Raw genomic sequence first — 14232 nt, forward strand, 5'->3', positions numbered from 1 at the left:
TAGATCACTTCATCCTCAATCGTTTTTTTAAAGGCTCTGCCGCCCAATGGCTCCCCCTTCACCACGTCTTACTCTCAGAGTGCAGAGCAAAAGCTCTAGAATAAAGATGACCCATGATGATAGCAGCTCTGATGAATCTGATAAGCTCAGTTCAGTAAACAGTTGACGGAAAACCTGTGACGCGGTTTATTCATTATGCAATAACTCATTAATACACCATCCTTTAAATATAGTACAATAAACTCAATCTGCTACACTACGTATCTAAAAGTGTGTACATACTCCTTCTAATCAGTGTGTTTGGTAACACCCACTGCTAACAGATGCATAAAATCAAGCATACAGTCATGCAGTCTCCACAGACCAACACTGGCAGTAGACTGAGTCATACCGAAGAGCTCAGTGACTCAACCACACCTGTCCAAAAAGTCAGTTTGTCAAATTTCTGCTCTGCCTGATGAAATGTAAGTGCTGTGACTGTGGAAGTGGAAACATCTAGGAGCAACAGCTCACCTACAGAGGGGAACAACACACACGATCATGACATAATTTTGTCAGATGGAAATATGTGCAATGTCCTAATTGACTCATCTTTGTCCATGGCTTATCATTTGACTCATTATTGCAGGAGGCCTATAGTAATTTTGTTATACACTCAAAAAGAAGAAAAACTAATGTTGATTTGGTTTATTTGCTGTGTGGTCCTGCTGAACAGTTTCTTTCTATTGGGTCAGAGATGGAGAGTAATCAGTGACCATTTAAATCAGCTCACAGGAGCAGAGTGGACAAGGGCAGCAGAACAAGAATGACAGCCTTAAATATTGCTGGTTATAACTGCCAGGAAACCGCCTTTTACTTCGATATACAGGTTTCCTGTATTACATGGCCAACTGAAGGGGGGGCCCACTGAGCTTTTGGTCCTACACCACTTAAAGATTAATGTGTCCATGTACGGTTACCACCCCACGTTTTGTCTAGGGTGCTGTGGGATCAGTAGCATGTGGTATTAAAACACTGAACCTCTTGAAAAGGGATAAAAGCATGAGGAACGGACAAATAAGAGCTTTTTAAAACAACCACAACAGAAATGCTGTGCTATGCTACCTAATGTGGACAGCACTAAAGAAAAGAACATAACCAAGCTTGTCCACTCTGAAACAAAAGTACTTAGCTAAACTAAGAAATGAAGCAAAAGCTAACTACACTAAACTTCCCTGGCCAATAATCTGAAGTACTGGGGACAGTGCCCACCTTCTGACCCAGGAAACTAGCCCTTGTGTGGTGTTGGGGCCTGTGGGCCCCATTTTCAATGTTTACCAAAAGAAAAAAATGACGCGATTTATTATTATTTCAACCTTGGATTCTTGGCCTTTGCTCATTTTCAGTGTCTTCACTCTGTTCACCCCCCACACTTCTATATTACACATGTGGGGTTGGGTGAACCCACGGGGAATGAAAGTGTGGAGGTGCTGTGTCCTTCAATCTGTTCTCCTCCTACATGACCTGCTGTTAGTGTGTGTGTGGGTGGGTGTATGTGTGTGTGTGTTTGTGTATGTGTTTGTATATGTGTGTGTGTGTGTGTGTGGACAACATGGACAGGCTGCTGACTGGCTGCAGCTGCTAAAGGAGAATCCTATGCTGACCACTTGTGATATTTTAAACATCTGGTACTTTTACATAAATTGTTATGGTTATATTGACTTAAAAATAAAGTGGTGGGTCCACCAGACCACTGAGTAACAAACACATCAACACCACAGAAGGGCTGGACAGAAGAAACTTACATGGTGCAAATCTACAGGCGCACCCTGCTTTCTGTTTGAAACCCCAGGTGGTGCTAACGGTCAAGCAGCTCTTGTAAACTGAGTTGGTAAGTGTTACTTTATCATAGATAACTCCAGTGGACGGTGAAGGCCAAAGCTCATCAGGTTTGTTGTCCTCAAGGACTTCCACTTCAAGTTGCTACATCTGTCTGGCCACTCCACAGCAATGCATAGTGACCTTTCTTCTCTATCCATCCACAATGTGTGTGTGTGTGTGTGTGTGTGTGTGTGTAAGGCGATATCATATAGGCTTTTCCTTTGTATTTTCTATTCTGTCTACCCAACAGTTTTTCAATTATTATTATTATTATTATTATTATTACGATTATTATTATTATTATTATTACAGAGAATGTGGTTCTGTTAAAAACATTGTGCATCATCCTTATCTCATTTCTACACATTGTATCTGTGGTACTGCATGTACTGAATGTACACTGTGATCTACATCTGCAGTGCTACTGTCAATGTCCTTTGTTACTATGACAATAATACAATAATTCCCTTCCTTTTATGTTTTTAATTTCTGCAAAACACAACGTTTTCATCACCACCACTACAGCCCACACCTGAACAAGAAGCCTGTTGAACAAAGTTGTGTAGTGTTACATTAATATAATCATCATCTTTTATCTATTGCCCCTCACACTGCAGTGTTACATTAATGATTACTGTTGTTTTTACTATTATTAGCTCTTAATATCATTAGTACTAGGGGTGGGAATCTCTAGGCACCTCACGATTCGATTCGATTACGATTCAGAGGGCTGCGATGCGATTATAAAACGATTATCGATGCATCTTTTTTTTCTATATAGCATTTATATTTTCTCACTGTGTGAGCTCAAGTTTCGAGCTCAAGTTTCAAGTTTATTTGTCATTTGCACAACATGTCAGGACATTTATGCACTGAAATGCTTGTGGTGAGGCTCAGCTAATCACTCTACAGAAAGAAAATAAGTAAAAAAAAAACCAACTGAAATTAAATATACACAAAATCTACACAGAATATACACAGAATATAGAGACAATATACATTTTAAAGTGACTAAGTGACTCAGTGTTTGTTATTTAAAGTGACTTGGTAGTTTTAAAGCAAAGTGTTTGTAATGATCCATAATGAATCTACTTCCAATATCTTTTTTAATAAAACAGATGGAAGTGGTGTGCTAAGAGAACTGGAAGGCTCTCATTCAGTGCTCTTGTTTGGAGCACGAGAAGCTGCTGCCACTCATCTGCGATAAAATGCGCAGTTATGGTGAAATAAGATCCAGTGGTCATAGATGTCCATGCAGCACATGTTACAGCAATTCTACCCGTTTTCTTTAGTGATTTTATAACTTGGGTTTTGGTCTCGTTGTAGAGACGGGGGAGGGGGGGGTCGCTGTGTCAGTGAAATATCTTTGAGACGCAACGTGTGAAACATAGCGCGAAAGCCCTGTTTCGTAATGACTGAGAATCGACGTGCAGACATATAGCAGTGATGCGTTATTCGCATTTATAAGCAGCGCAGTTGGTTTCCTGGTACGTTAAATCTGCAACAAGACACTGTCACACACTAAACAGTGGCGAAGCTGAAGTCGCTTCTCTTTCGAATTCTGGCGGAGATGGGAGGAAAGCGGCTATCGCTAAAGCTTAAAGCAGAGTAGAGTAAATCTGCATTTTCGTTTATATTGTTTAGTCTATACTAGGACATCATCACATACTGAGACACACTGGACATTAAATGTTGTGGCTCCCAAGCTGGTTTGATTTTTGTTGAAAGGACAAAATGGCTCTTCTTATCATTTGTGTTGTGACTCCTGACCTGACCTGGCTTTAATGCAGAGGGAGCCGGTCGGATTTCTCACTCATCCGGTTGTGTTTTGGTTATGTGCCGCCGCAGACTGTCCGGGCGCTACACTTACCCACTTCCAAGTTCCACCTTTTGCGTTCCGTCAACGTTAAGTTATAAATAAATATTTAGAAAATCGATTTTTGACATTTGTAAATCGATTCAGAATCGTTCACATCCACATCGCGATGCATCTCAGAATCGATTTTTTCCCGCAGCCCTGAATTAGTACTATTATTATTAGTATTAATAGTACTAATTACTATTTATAAGTAATAGCATGTTCTTATTGTTTTGTTAAGTCATGTTCTGTTCATGTATCTTCCTAAAGCTGGAAAATGTGTTAAAATGTTATGAACTCATGCTGAGTGTTTTAGGACACTGCTATCAGCAGGATCAGCCCCAGGGCCGAACACACACAGCGCATCTTCATCTTCTCTGACTGTGTCTCTGTCTCAAGTCTGAGCTGGTGAGACTCTCTCTCTCACTCTCTCTCTCTTTCTCTCTCTCTTTAAATTCACTTATTTAAAGGCAAGTAGTTCTGCTCCCCACCAACTCCTCTGTTCACCACATCGTCCTTTCGACTATAAAGAGGACACGTGATAGCATGTCTGATATATCTGATAGAGCAGAGTATGAGTCATCAGCTAGTTAGTGAAGGCCTGTGAAGTCTATTTCTTATAGAGTTACTGAATAATGTATCATCCAATAACCAAAACCTATAGAAGCTAATTTAATGCATGTGTGTAAACATATTGTAGAAAACTATGTAAATGTTTTTTTTCTTTATCTTCTTATCTGGCCTACATCTCTCTGCAAAGTGCATATACATTAACTTCTCATTACCTTCCATAAGTTTACCTCATGAAAATACTTTCCTGTCTGAGTAACTTAAAGAGGAAAAAGTGAATAATCATTATAATAAGCCTATAGGAAGATTTAATAAATCATCAAAGAGCTCAAAACTAGTGATAGTGATCATTTTGAATAGTTAGCAGGCAGGAGAAGCACTGGAACTGGAGCACCACACGTTCTTAAGCAGTTTATGATCATAATATTCTCAGAGAAACTTTACAGTAGGTGAAACTAGAATTAAACTAGAATTGAGCACTGAATTAAGTATTGATTGTAATGTATTGTACAGCACTTATGTATTGTATTGTATTGCACTGCTGGATAAGAGCGTCTGCTAAATGATGTAAATGTACATGTAAATGTAAACTAGCCACTGTTACCAGCATGGGTAAAAGCAGTGATTAACTGCACGTCCATTCACAAACAGATGATATATAACAGATGATGCATTAGTGTGAAAACATACACATGTATACAAAATGCTACTACTATGAGCACTACTACTACTACTACTACTACTACTAGTGCTACCACTACCAATACTACTACCCATACTACTACTACTACCATACTACTACTACTACTACTATTACCAGTACTACTACTGCTACCACTACCAATACTACTACTACTAGCACTACTACCCATACTACTACTACTACTATTACTACTACTACTTCTACTATTACCAGTACTACTACTGCTACTCTTACTACTACTACTACTAGTACTATTCCTACTAGTACTACTACCAATACTACTACTACTACCAATACTACTACTACTGCTGCTACTACTACCAATACTACTACTTCTAGAACTAGTACTACTACTACCAATACTGCTACTACTAGCACTACTACCATTACTACTACTACTACTACTACTATTACTACTGCTACTACTTCTACTATTACCAGTACTACTACTGCTACTCTTATTACTACTACTACTACTAGCACTACTACCAATACTACTACTTCTAGTACTATTACTACAAGAGGGACATTGAAGACTACACCAATGGTACAGCACAGACCAGCAGAACCCTGACCCTGCAACTTCAATAATGTTAACCTCACTGACCAACCTATCCCTCAGCAGTTAGCTAATAAAAGGCACGGGTGAAAACAGGGTGAATCAGCAGGATGTGAGGCCAGCGGCTAATCTGTAATGTCTCATTTCTTTGCAAAAAATCATAAAATCCCTAGCAGAAATAAAATTACACAGTCAAATGTTTACATACATGAAAGCTTACTGCTTTTAGTGATAGCAGTGAATGAGTGCCTCATTTTTATCAGGTCATAAAGCTGCTCTCTCTCCTCCAGGTTCTGTAAATGCTCTGGCTGTCTTGCTTGTACTGCACATTGGAGTTCTCCTTAGTGTGGCTGAATGATGTTGAGGTCCAGGGACTGTAAGGGCCACTCCAGAACCTTCATTTTATTATGCTGCAGCCAATGAAGTTTCAGTCTGGCCTTGTGCTTACAACCATTGCAACCTGTGTGCAGCTTCTGAGCTGATGCGTGCAAATTTTCCTGATTTCCTGATAATCTGTTGCGTTCATCTTGCTATTAAGTTTGACCACATTTCCTGTTATGCTGTACCTCACGCATGCCCAAACCAGTAAAGATCCACTTTCATGCTTCATGGTAGGGTTGGTCTGTTTAACCTCATGGGCCATGTTGACATTACGTTTATGATTGTGACCATGAAGTTCAATTTTTGTCTCATCACTCCAAATCGTCGGCTTTGAATTATAAGGTTCTGTGTGTTCAGTGCAGTTTTGAGATACTGCGGAAAAACTGTTTGAAGCCACGGTGTTGTAGTCTGTGCAGAATGAGGCCTGGTATTGTCTTGCTGAAATAACTGTGGACTTCTTTGGAAAAGATGTGATCTTGATGTCATCATGTATCTCTTTAAAATCTTAATATATGCCTCTGTGTCAGTGGTACCTTCACACGTCTGTGGGCACTGATGCAACCGCACACCATGACAGTTGTTGGCTTTTGCTCCTTTCACGGAAAAAAGTCTGGACGGTCCCTTTTATTTTTAACTGGAGGGACAACTGTGCACTCATCTGACCACGTTTCCACTGTCTTTCAGATCATCTGAGATAAGCTCAGGCCCAGAAAACTCAGCGGCGTTTCTGCATAGAATTGATATATAGATTTATCCTTGCTTGATAAGTGAGTTATTGAGTTTCAAGAGGCATGTCTTGATGCAGCTGTGGACTGTGTTAAGAGACGATGGTTTTCTGAAGTACTCCCCATCCCATGGCGCTGTATTTGTATCTCATGCCATCTGAGCACTCAAAGGCCACTACATTTAACAGTGGTTTCCAGTCTTGCACCTGAATCTTTTCCCAATATTGTGTGCAGTAGATGGTCAATAATCTGAATTCTTTGCCATCTTTCATTCAGAAATGGTCCCTTTGAACTGTTCTGTCATGAAGTTTGGCACAAAGCCATGAGTCACAGCCCAGCTCTACTTTCAAAGCCTGAGCCTTACGGTGGATGCTGCTTTTATACCCAGTCAGATACCCTCACTTGTTACCAATTCACCTGCTTATCGTGGAATGTTTTAAAATGGTGTAACTTAAATAATCTATGAACTTTTAACTCTTATTTTGCCTCATACCAACTTTTTTTGAGTGTGTTGCCGGCATCAAATTCAAAATGTTTATATTTACACAATACAATAAAGTTGGTCAGCCAAAATATTAAAGGTCATTTCTTTGTACTTTTGTCAGTTAAATAAAAGTTCAATAGAATTAACAAATTACAGATTCTTGTTTTTATTGCATTTTACAAAATGTCCCATCTTTTTCAGAAATGGGGTTTGTTGTTAACTACATGTATATAAGAAAAGTGGAATGATGATTGGATAAATATATTGTGCTACATAATTTAAGGGAGAAAAGCAGTAAGAAAAACAAGAAGCTCCAACACGTTAATTAATAATCTGTATATATTGTAGTTTATCAACATTAGAAATATTCACTCTCTCACTCACTGCAGTTTATCTTCCTCCATTGGTCCAAGCTTGCTGCTTTGCAGATTAGGTCATTTGTCTAATTAAACTGCTCATCCATCTAGACGGCCAGCTAACACCTAGATAAGGATTCATTTTAACTTCCTACGATGAATCCTTGCACTCAGCTTTCAGTGAGTTAAATCTCTGTTTTGCAGAGATGATAATTTAGCTAGCTCTCTAACAAGCAGACTAAATTTAGCAAACATTAGCGATCACCAGCTAAATAACTGCTTTTACCTTAAAAAGGCAAAATTTTAAACTAGTTGTTAAGTTGGCTGTATTACTTTCAACTTCTCTTTTGCTCCTATGATTTCTGACTAAATATAACTGAAATTAAAATTTTAAACTCTTTTAAATATGCATCATAGCCAGGCTGCTAAGAGCTTATTTCTGAGTTTGGGCACGTGGGTAAAACATGACTTGTGATTGGTTTTCCAACATTAATTAGTTGCACTGATTGGCTGATGCAGACAGACCCTTGTAACGCCAAATTTAATATCATTTTTAAGAAGGAACCTTTTACTTTTTTAAAATACAGACTCTATTATACTTTCTTTCCTTTTAATTTACCACAGTAACAATAATCAGCAGTAAATGATTGACTGTATACTCGTGTGTAGTCAATTTGGACAAAAATGTCAGACAGAGCCTTATGAATGACTTTAAGTCTGTTTCGTGATGTGGGTGCAAAGAGACAGATAAGCCGGTACTTGAGACGTCTGTATTTTTCCTTGTGGTTTCCTCAGAAGTCTTTGTTGACCTACCTGATCTTTGCTTGGTATCCACAGAACCACTGGTTAAACCCCTCAGCTTATCAGATTTCATTTTTTGGCATTTTCACATCTTTTTATAACCTTTTCCTAATTAATGGTGTTGATATGCTTCTTCTTACAGATAGCGTGACAGTTCATATGCATTCATTATATTTTAAAATCTAGCAAAGTTCACGAAACAGAAAAAACACAGATTATTTATATACACTGATTACAATCTAACAAGTCAGAGGTGCAGATTCTTAACCTGTACAGAGCTGGAGTTCTTCTTCAAATGGTATATTTCTTATTAATTCAGCCAGGGGTATGTACACTTATAGCCAGAGCTGTGTATGATGATTATTAGCATTCCATCCTGCTCTCCTGTGTTGTCGTTACAGTTGGTGTCCTGAGCAGAGCATCTAAAAGAAACAATCCTAGTCTTAAGTGGAGCTAGGTCATTAGTAATAGTGGATAGAGAAACGTTTATTTCAGGCCTGTGATAATAGTCTAGATATAGGGACCTGAAATTATGATAATAGGGCACTTTACTGCACATGATGGAATATTTATGTCTTTATAGGTCTTCACTTGATCAGACATTTGAAGATCTGTACTAACTAGTTTATTCAGACAGCCTATTGATACAAACCAAATCGAGCACATGTCCACAATTGTAAGTAGGAGAATCAATTAACTGTATAAAACCAGACAATCTAATCAATGTCACTGTCACACACGTACTCAGCAGCAGTTAAAGTCATGTTATGGGAGTGAATGTTCATGAAGGCTGTTTCAGTCACTTCAGTACAACAACACACCACAACACGCCTGAAGAACTGATTGCTACAGTGAGGGAATCTGGTGACACGTAACACAGAATCAGTTCAGGGTTAAATGAATGTGCCCCAAGCATCTTATAAAATCATCTGTCTTCTCATTATGAAACAGCTGGAGTTGCATTCTGAGTATAAAACGGGGGTAAAGGTGGGTTTCTCCTGTCGTGTAGAGCCCATGGGTCAAACACAAGGCCCGCGGGCCAGATTAGGCCTGCAACACAATCCTATCCAGCTCGCAAAAGTATTTTAATTTTCTATTAATATTAGCCCATTTCACAATGTGCTGCACTACAGTCCCCAGCATGCACTGCAGCGTAATGTGCTCCGACTCTCCTACCCCCACAACAGTCTATGGGACAGCGGTTACACCTCAATTCTACACAATTCTGTGCAGTTCCAGACCAGTCATATCACCACAACGCATTTCAGATGCAGTTCAACCAACATGAACACTTAGCATCAGCTCAGCAGCTCAGAAACTGAGCCCAAGTCTTAGTGAACTTGAAGCAAAGACAGGATGCCAAGTGTCTATTTCAAGCAAATAGGTAAGTTTAAGAGACTGAGCTCCTGAGGACGTTTAAATTTTGAATATTTCAATTGTTCATGTAATATTTCAAGGTCTACTACAAGTGTCTGTATTTTACTGTTGATGTTTTTGCATGTTTTGAATGAACAATAGCCAGTTGAGATTACAGCACAATATTAATTAAAAATAAAAGAAAACTTTTTTCTCTGGTCCTCAGATTTGATAAGATTTTTTAATATGGCCCCTTTACTGTTTGAGGTTGACACCCCTGGTGTAGAGGATGACAAGACTTTCTCCTTGCAGAATCTGTCCCTAGATGTTGTAATCCGACATGGATAGCACAGTCTTAGCCATGTGTGACTTAACACACTACCAGCTGGCCTACAGAACAGTAACTCATGCAACATACACTGGACAGATTTGCTGAATTATATTAGAAATATTTAATATACTGCTCCACATTCATTTGGCCATTGTGCTATATGTGACTCTGCTCCAAATAACTGAAACAGTCTGGCAGAAATTTCTGGGGGTCTCAGTCCTCTTATAGTGACCCCTGCAATATTCAGATTCCAAGATGCAGTGGAGGCCCTGGCTTGAAGATGAGCGTCCATTGAATGGACATGATCTATGATGAAGGTGAGAAGCTGAGTCAGTACTGGAGCTCATCAACAGTCCATTAGATAGTGAGGGCTCCTCTGTCCACAGCAGCATATTTCTGTCTGGATAGAGAAGCTCTCACTATCAGATGGACTATTGATGAGCTCCAGTTCTGTCTCAGCTTCTCACCTTCATCAGGTCCTGCACTCAGGAACTTTCCCTTCAGTTATAACATCAGTCTCTCCACAGTAATGTTGATACTCTTTCTCAGGTAAACACCCTCTGGTGGAGTGATGGTGGTATTACTCCAGACTCCAGTTAAAGTCTGGCTTGTGAGACTAACCTTTCACCTGCTTCATAACACTAGAGCCCAAAACCCAACATGACTGCTTTTATATGCAGCCAGCTTTCAACATGTTCTTTTTATTTTCAGAATTGTTTATTCTGCTGACCCACATGTGCTTTATTATGAGACAGTCATACTAAATACAACATTATGCATCATGCTTATCTCATCATTACTCACCGTTTTTGCTGTTCTGTAAATGTAAACACACACACAGCCTCTACAATATCACTACTATATCACTATCACCTCATCACTCTCTTATATAATATCCATGTAACACTATGACAAAATAAATGATTCACTTGAAATGCATTACTTTATATGAATCCACAGCATAAAATAACCATTAATAATAATGAAAAGAAGCAAGGCATTATATATTGTATAGATTTTGTATTGTATAATGTTTATTGTTTAGAAGCTGGAGCACTGAAATCTAATTTGTCTTTATGATGTTATTTTTCTCTGTAGAGATTTTTGTCATGCATTGTTTTATTTTCACAGAGTTAAACAATCACTGATAATATTGAAAAAGCAAAGCGCTGATTGATAAATCATGTGATGATTAAAGGGGCGTGTAAAGCTTTTAGCTGCTCTGTGTGCTGCGTCTGCGTCTGGGCTGTGTTGAAGCTGCAGCTCTGAAATCTAGATTTACTGCAGGTCCTTCATGCAGAATCTGCCCCTCGGCGTTGTAATCCTGAAAGACAGCACAGTTAACCTCATTATGTTTTCAGTCTAGAGAGTCTCATCTACTGATAATAAAAAGCAAATGAGATTTAATATAGAAACAAATGTTTTTATGTGACACAATGAGACAATGAACCAGATATCATGTCTCACAGAAAAAAAGCCTTGTATCTTCATTTTTAACATGATTTGTAAACAGCAGCTGACATTTACATTGTGTCTAAATCTCATGATGAATGGACCAATAGAAATGCTCCAAAATCATTTGGGGAAAAAATCTCATTACATCAACTTACATTAAAGCTATGAATGGAGATACAAGGTTTTATTCCTTCAGTGATGATCTACATCTTCTAAAGGCAGATACTCACACGAAGCCCTGCTTTGGGCAGTCGGGATGTAATCTTTTAACTTTTAGTATTTCTTTGTCTGGAATTTTAAAAGTGATGAAGCTGAAACAGCAGATATCAGGATGATCATCGATATCACCAGCTGAGGAAGAGGAGAAGAAAGATATTCAGCTCTGTCATCTAATTGGGAACACGTGGACCTGCATTTTCTGCATGCTTAGACTACCTTTACTATCACTACTCTTACTAAATTTAATAATATGGTTATAATAAGTAATATAATTTAAAATATGTTGTTATGATTATTGGTTACCTTCGTCACTAGTAGTTGTTCTTATTGTGATTTTTAGTAGTAGTACTAATTACTATTACTAGCAGTAGCAGGGTTACTGTTATTACTGTGTTATAATCAGAGCTGAGAATAATGCAGAAAAACTATTTAACCAAAATTATGATTACACAGTAAGAGTCACAAAGCAATAAATATCTATATTTAAACACGTTTATACTAAATTAAATACAAATCAATAATTCACAGATAAAACATCCTTTTTATTGTTTTAACACATTAAGTCAAACTTAATTCTGGGTACAGATCACGATCACGATCACCGTCACCCAAACTAGCAAATCTGCCTCGTCTCACCACAAATATTATGAGAATAGTGTTGTGAATAATAGGCAGAAGTGTTTCTTCCACAAGAAATTAATTAGCATAGCTTTTTCTCTTGTAAATGTTATTGGGAAAGGAGTACAAGTATTCAGTTTGAATAATAGTTTTATCTTATAAATTAATAATGGTAATACTACTAATGTTAAAAATAAAAAATAATAACAACTTAACAACTAATTACTATTACTATCATTATTGCTAAATAATGATTAAAATAAGTTAATAGTGATTAATAGTAATTGTAAAGTTTTGTTTACTCTTGATTTTATTATTACTTTTAAAGTAATTTTGCTGTAATTACTAGCAGTGCTAATATTTAATGATTATTTTATTATCATTAGATATGGTAATCATGGTTATTAGTACTGCATTTTATTTAGAGGTGGAAATAGTCCAGGTAAACTATAATTAACTCAAAGGCTGAGTTCAAAGTAATATATATCTGTATATCTGTACCTTTAATGCTGCTTTAATATCTCGTTTTACTGCAAGTACAGTGAGTACAGTATTGTTATTAATAGACTTTACTCTTTCTCCACTTTTCACATCTCAGCTTCAGCCTGAGGGACCAGCTAACTAGATAGCTAATCTGAGCTAAACAGGTACTTGGTCAGTACTTTTGTTTGACCACCTAGCGGTGCCTAGAGGAGGCAGTTTTGCTCACTGACTGACTCACTGATGACTTTGTTGAAATGTGTGTGTGAGGGGTGTAGCTAGCCCTCAGTAGGTGGCAGTTCGCCTACCAACCATCATTCATCCAATAGGAGAAGACTTGGGTGCTGATTTCTGATGCCACAGAGTGTTAGGTAAGCTAAGGCCAAGGCTTCTGTCGAGCCAGCCGAAGGTTTGGTGCGAGCCGAGGGAGCTCTAGCGGCTCCTTGTCGCTCTGTTTTGGCTGATTGATCATGTTAAATCAGCATTAGCCCGAAGCGAGCTGCAGGAAACAGAGTGCAGAGTAGAGTTTTATCACTACAGATGGGCATCTGTTATTCTAATGTTCAAATCTGTATTTATATATCAACAAGAAAACAATTTCTTTTTAACGTCTTATCGAAAATGGTGCACATAGAGTTAATTAAATGAAGTAACGCAGAAGTCAGTTGGGAAAAGTAACCCCATTATTTGCTATTTAAGTGAGCTTTTACTGAGGGGTAATACAGCATTCCCTGTTTAAACAGTCACTTAAGTAGCTTTCTTTCCCACCCAGCGGCCAGATAACAGTGTTTTACTTTCCATGCTCTGGATTTATCATATGAGATGGTGAGATGCCTTTTAAATGATGCAAGATATTAGATTTAAGATTAATATTGATTTGTTTGGGGTTTAGAAAGTAAAATAGATATTAAGTAACGAGAATTGTAAGATTCCTCTTCCATGAAAGTCATAAGTAAAGTGATCCTATTACAGTTTGAGAGAAGCAGCACTGTGTAGTGGAACATTTTTTCTGAGTAACTTCCCCACCACTGGTCAGTGACGGGTCAGCCTCTTGTTAAACTATAGTTTTTTGTTTCTAGAGCAGATCAAGTGTTTAGCTAAAAACTTTGAAAGGGTAAGTTTGGAGCTTATGTGAGCTGGTTACCGTCCCTGTGCAGCATGTTCGTGTGTGGCTGCCTCAAGCATTCAAATTGGCTTGATTATAAAAATACACTGCTACAAGCTTTATAGCTTTTCTTTACACATACTCAAGTATTTTGCACCCCTGACCGTAATGTGTTAATCTGCATCTGGATCTGCAAGTAAAGCTAGAAAATGTGTTAAACTCACTGCCAGCATCTGAGGACAGGGTCATCAGCAGGACCAGCCCCAGCACCAAACACACACAGCTCATCTTCATCTCCATCTTCTCTGCAGGCGTCTGAAGCTCCGAATGTTTCTCTTCCCGTTTTCTTTGACAGTTTGAGCTGTTGAGAC

At 38.2% G+C, this 14232-nt stretch overlaps 1 protein-coding gene across 1 annotated transcript; it reads right to left on the reverse strand.

Moving 5' to 3' along the window:
- Window positions 1–10989: 10989 nt before the first annotated feature.
- Window positions 10990–14232, reverse strand: LOC118806664 (C-C motif chemokine 18-like). Its single transcript, XM_036568167.1, has 3 exons — window positions 14086–14232; window positions 11670–11790; window positions 10990–11308 (listed from the first exon to the last, which is right to left on the reverse strand). Exons 1-3 carry the CDS (start codon window positions 14159–14161, stop codon window positions 11263–11265), a joined length of 243 nt encoding a protein of 80 aa, XP_036424060.1. The 5' UTR covers window positions 14162–14232; the 3' UTR covers window positions 10990–11262.

Source organism: Colossoma macropomum, unplaced genomic scaffold, assembly GCF_904425465.1.
Source record: "Colossoma macropomum unplaced genomic scaffold, Colossoma_macropomum, whole genome shotgun sequence".
NCBI classification, from domain to species: Eukaryota; Metazoa; Chordata; class Actinopteri; order Characiformes; family Serrasalmidae; genus Colossoma; species Colossoma macropomum.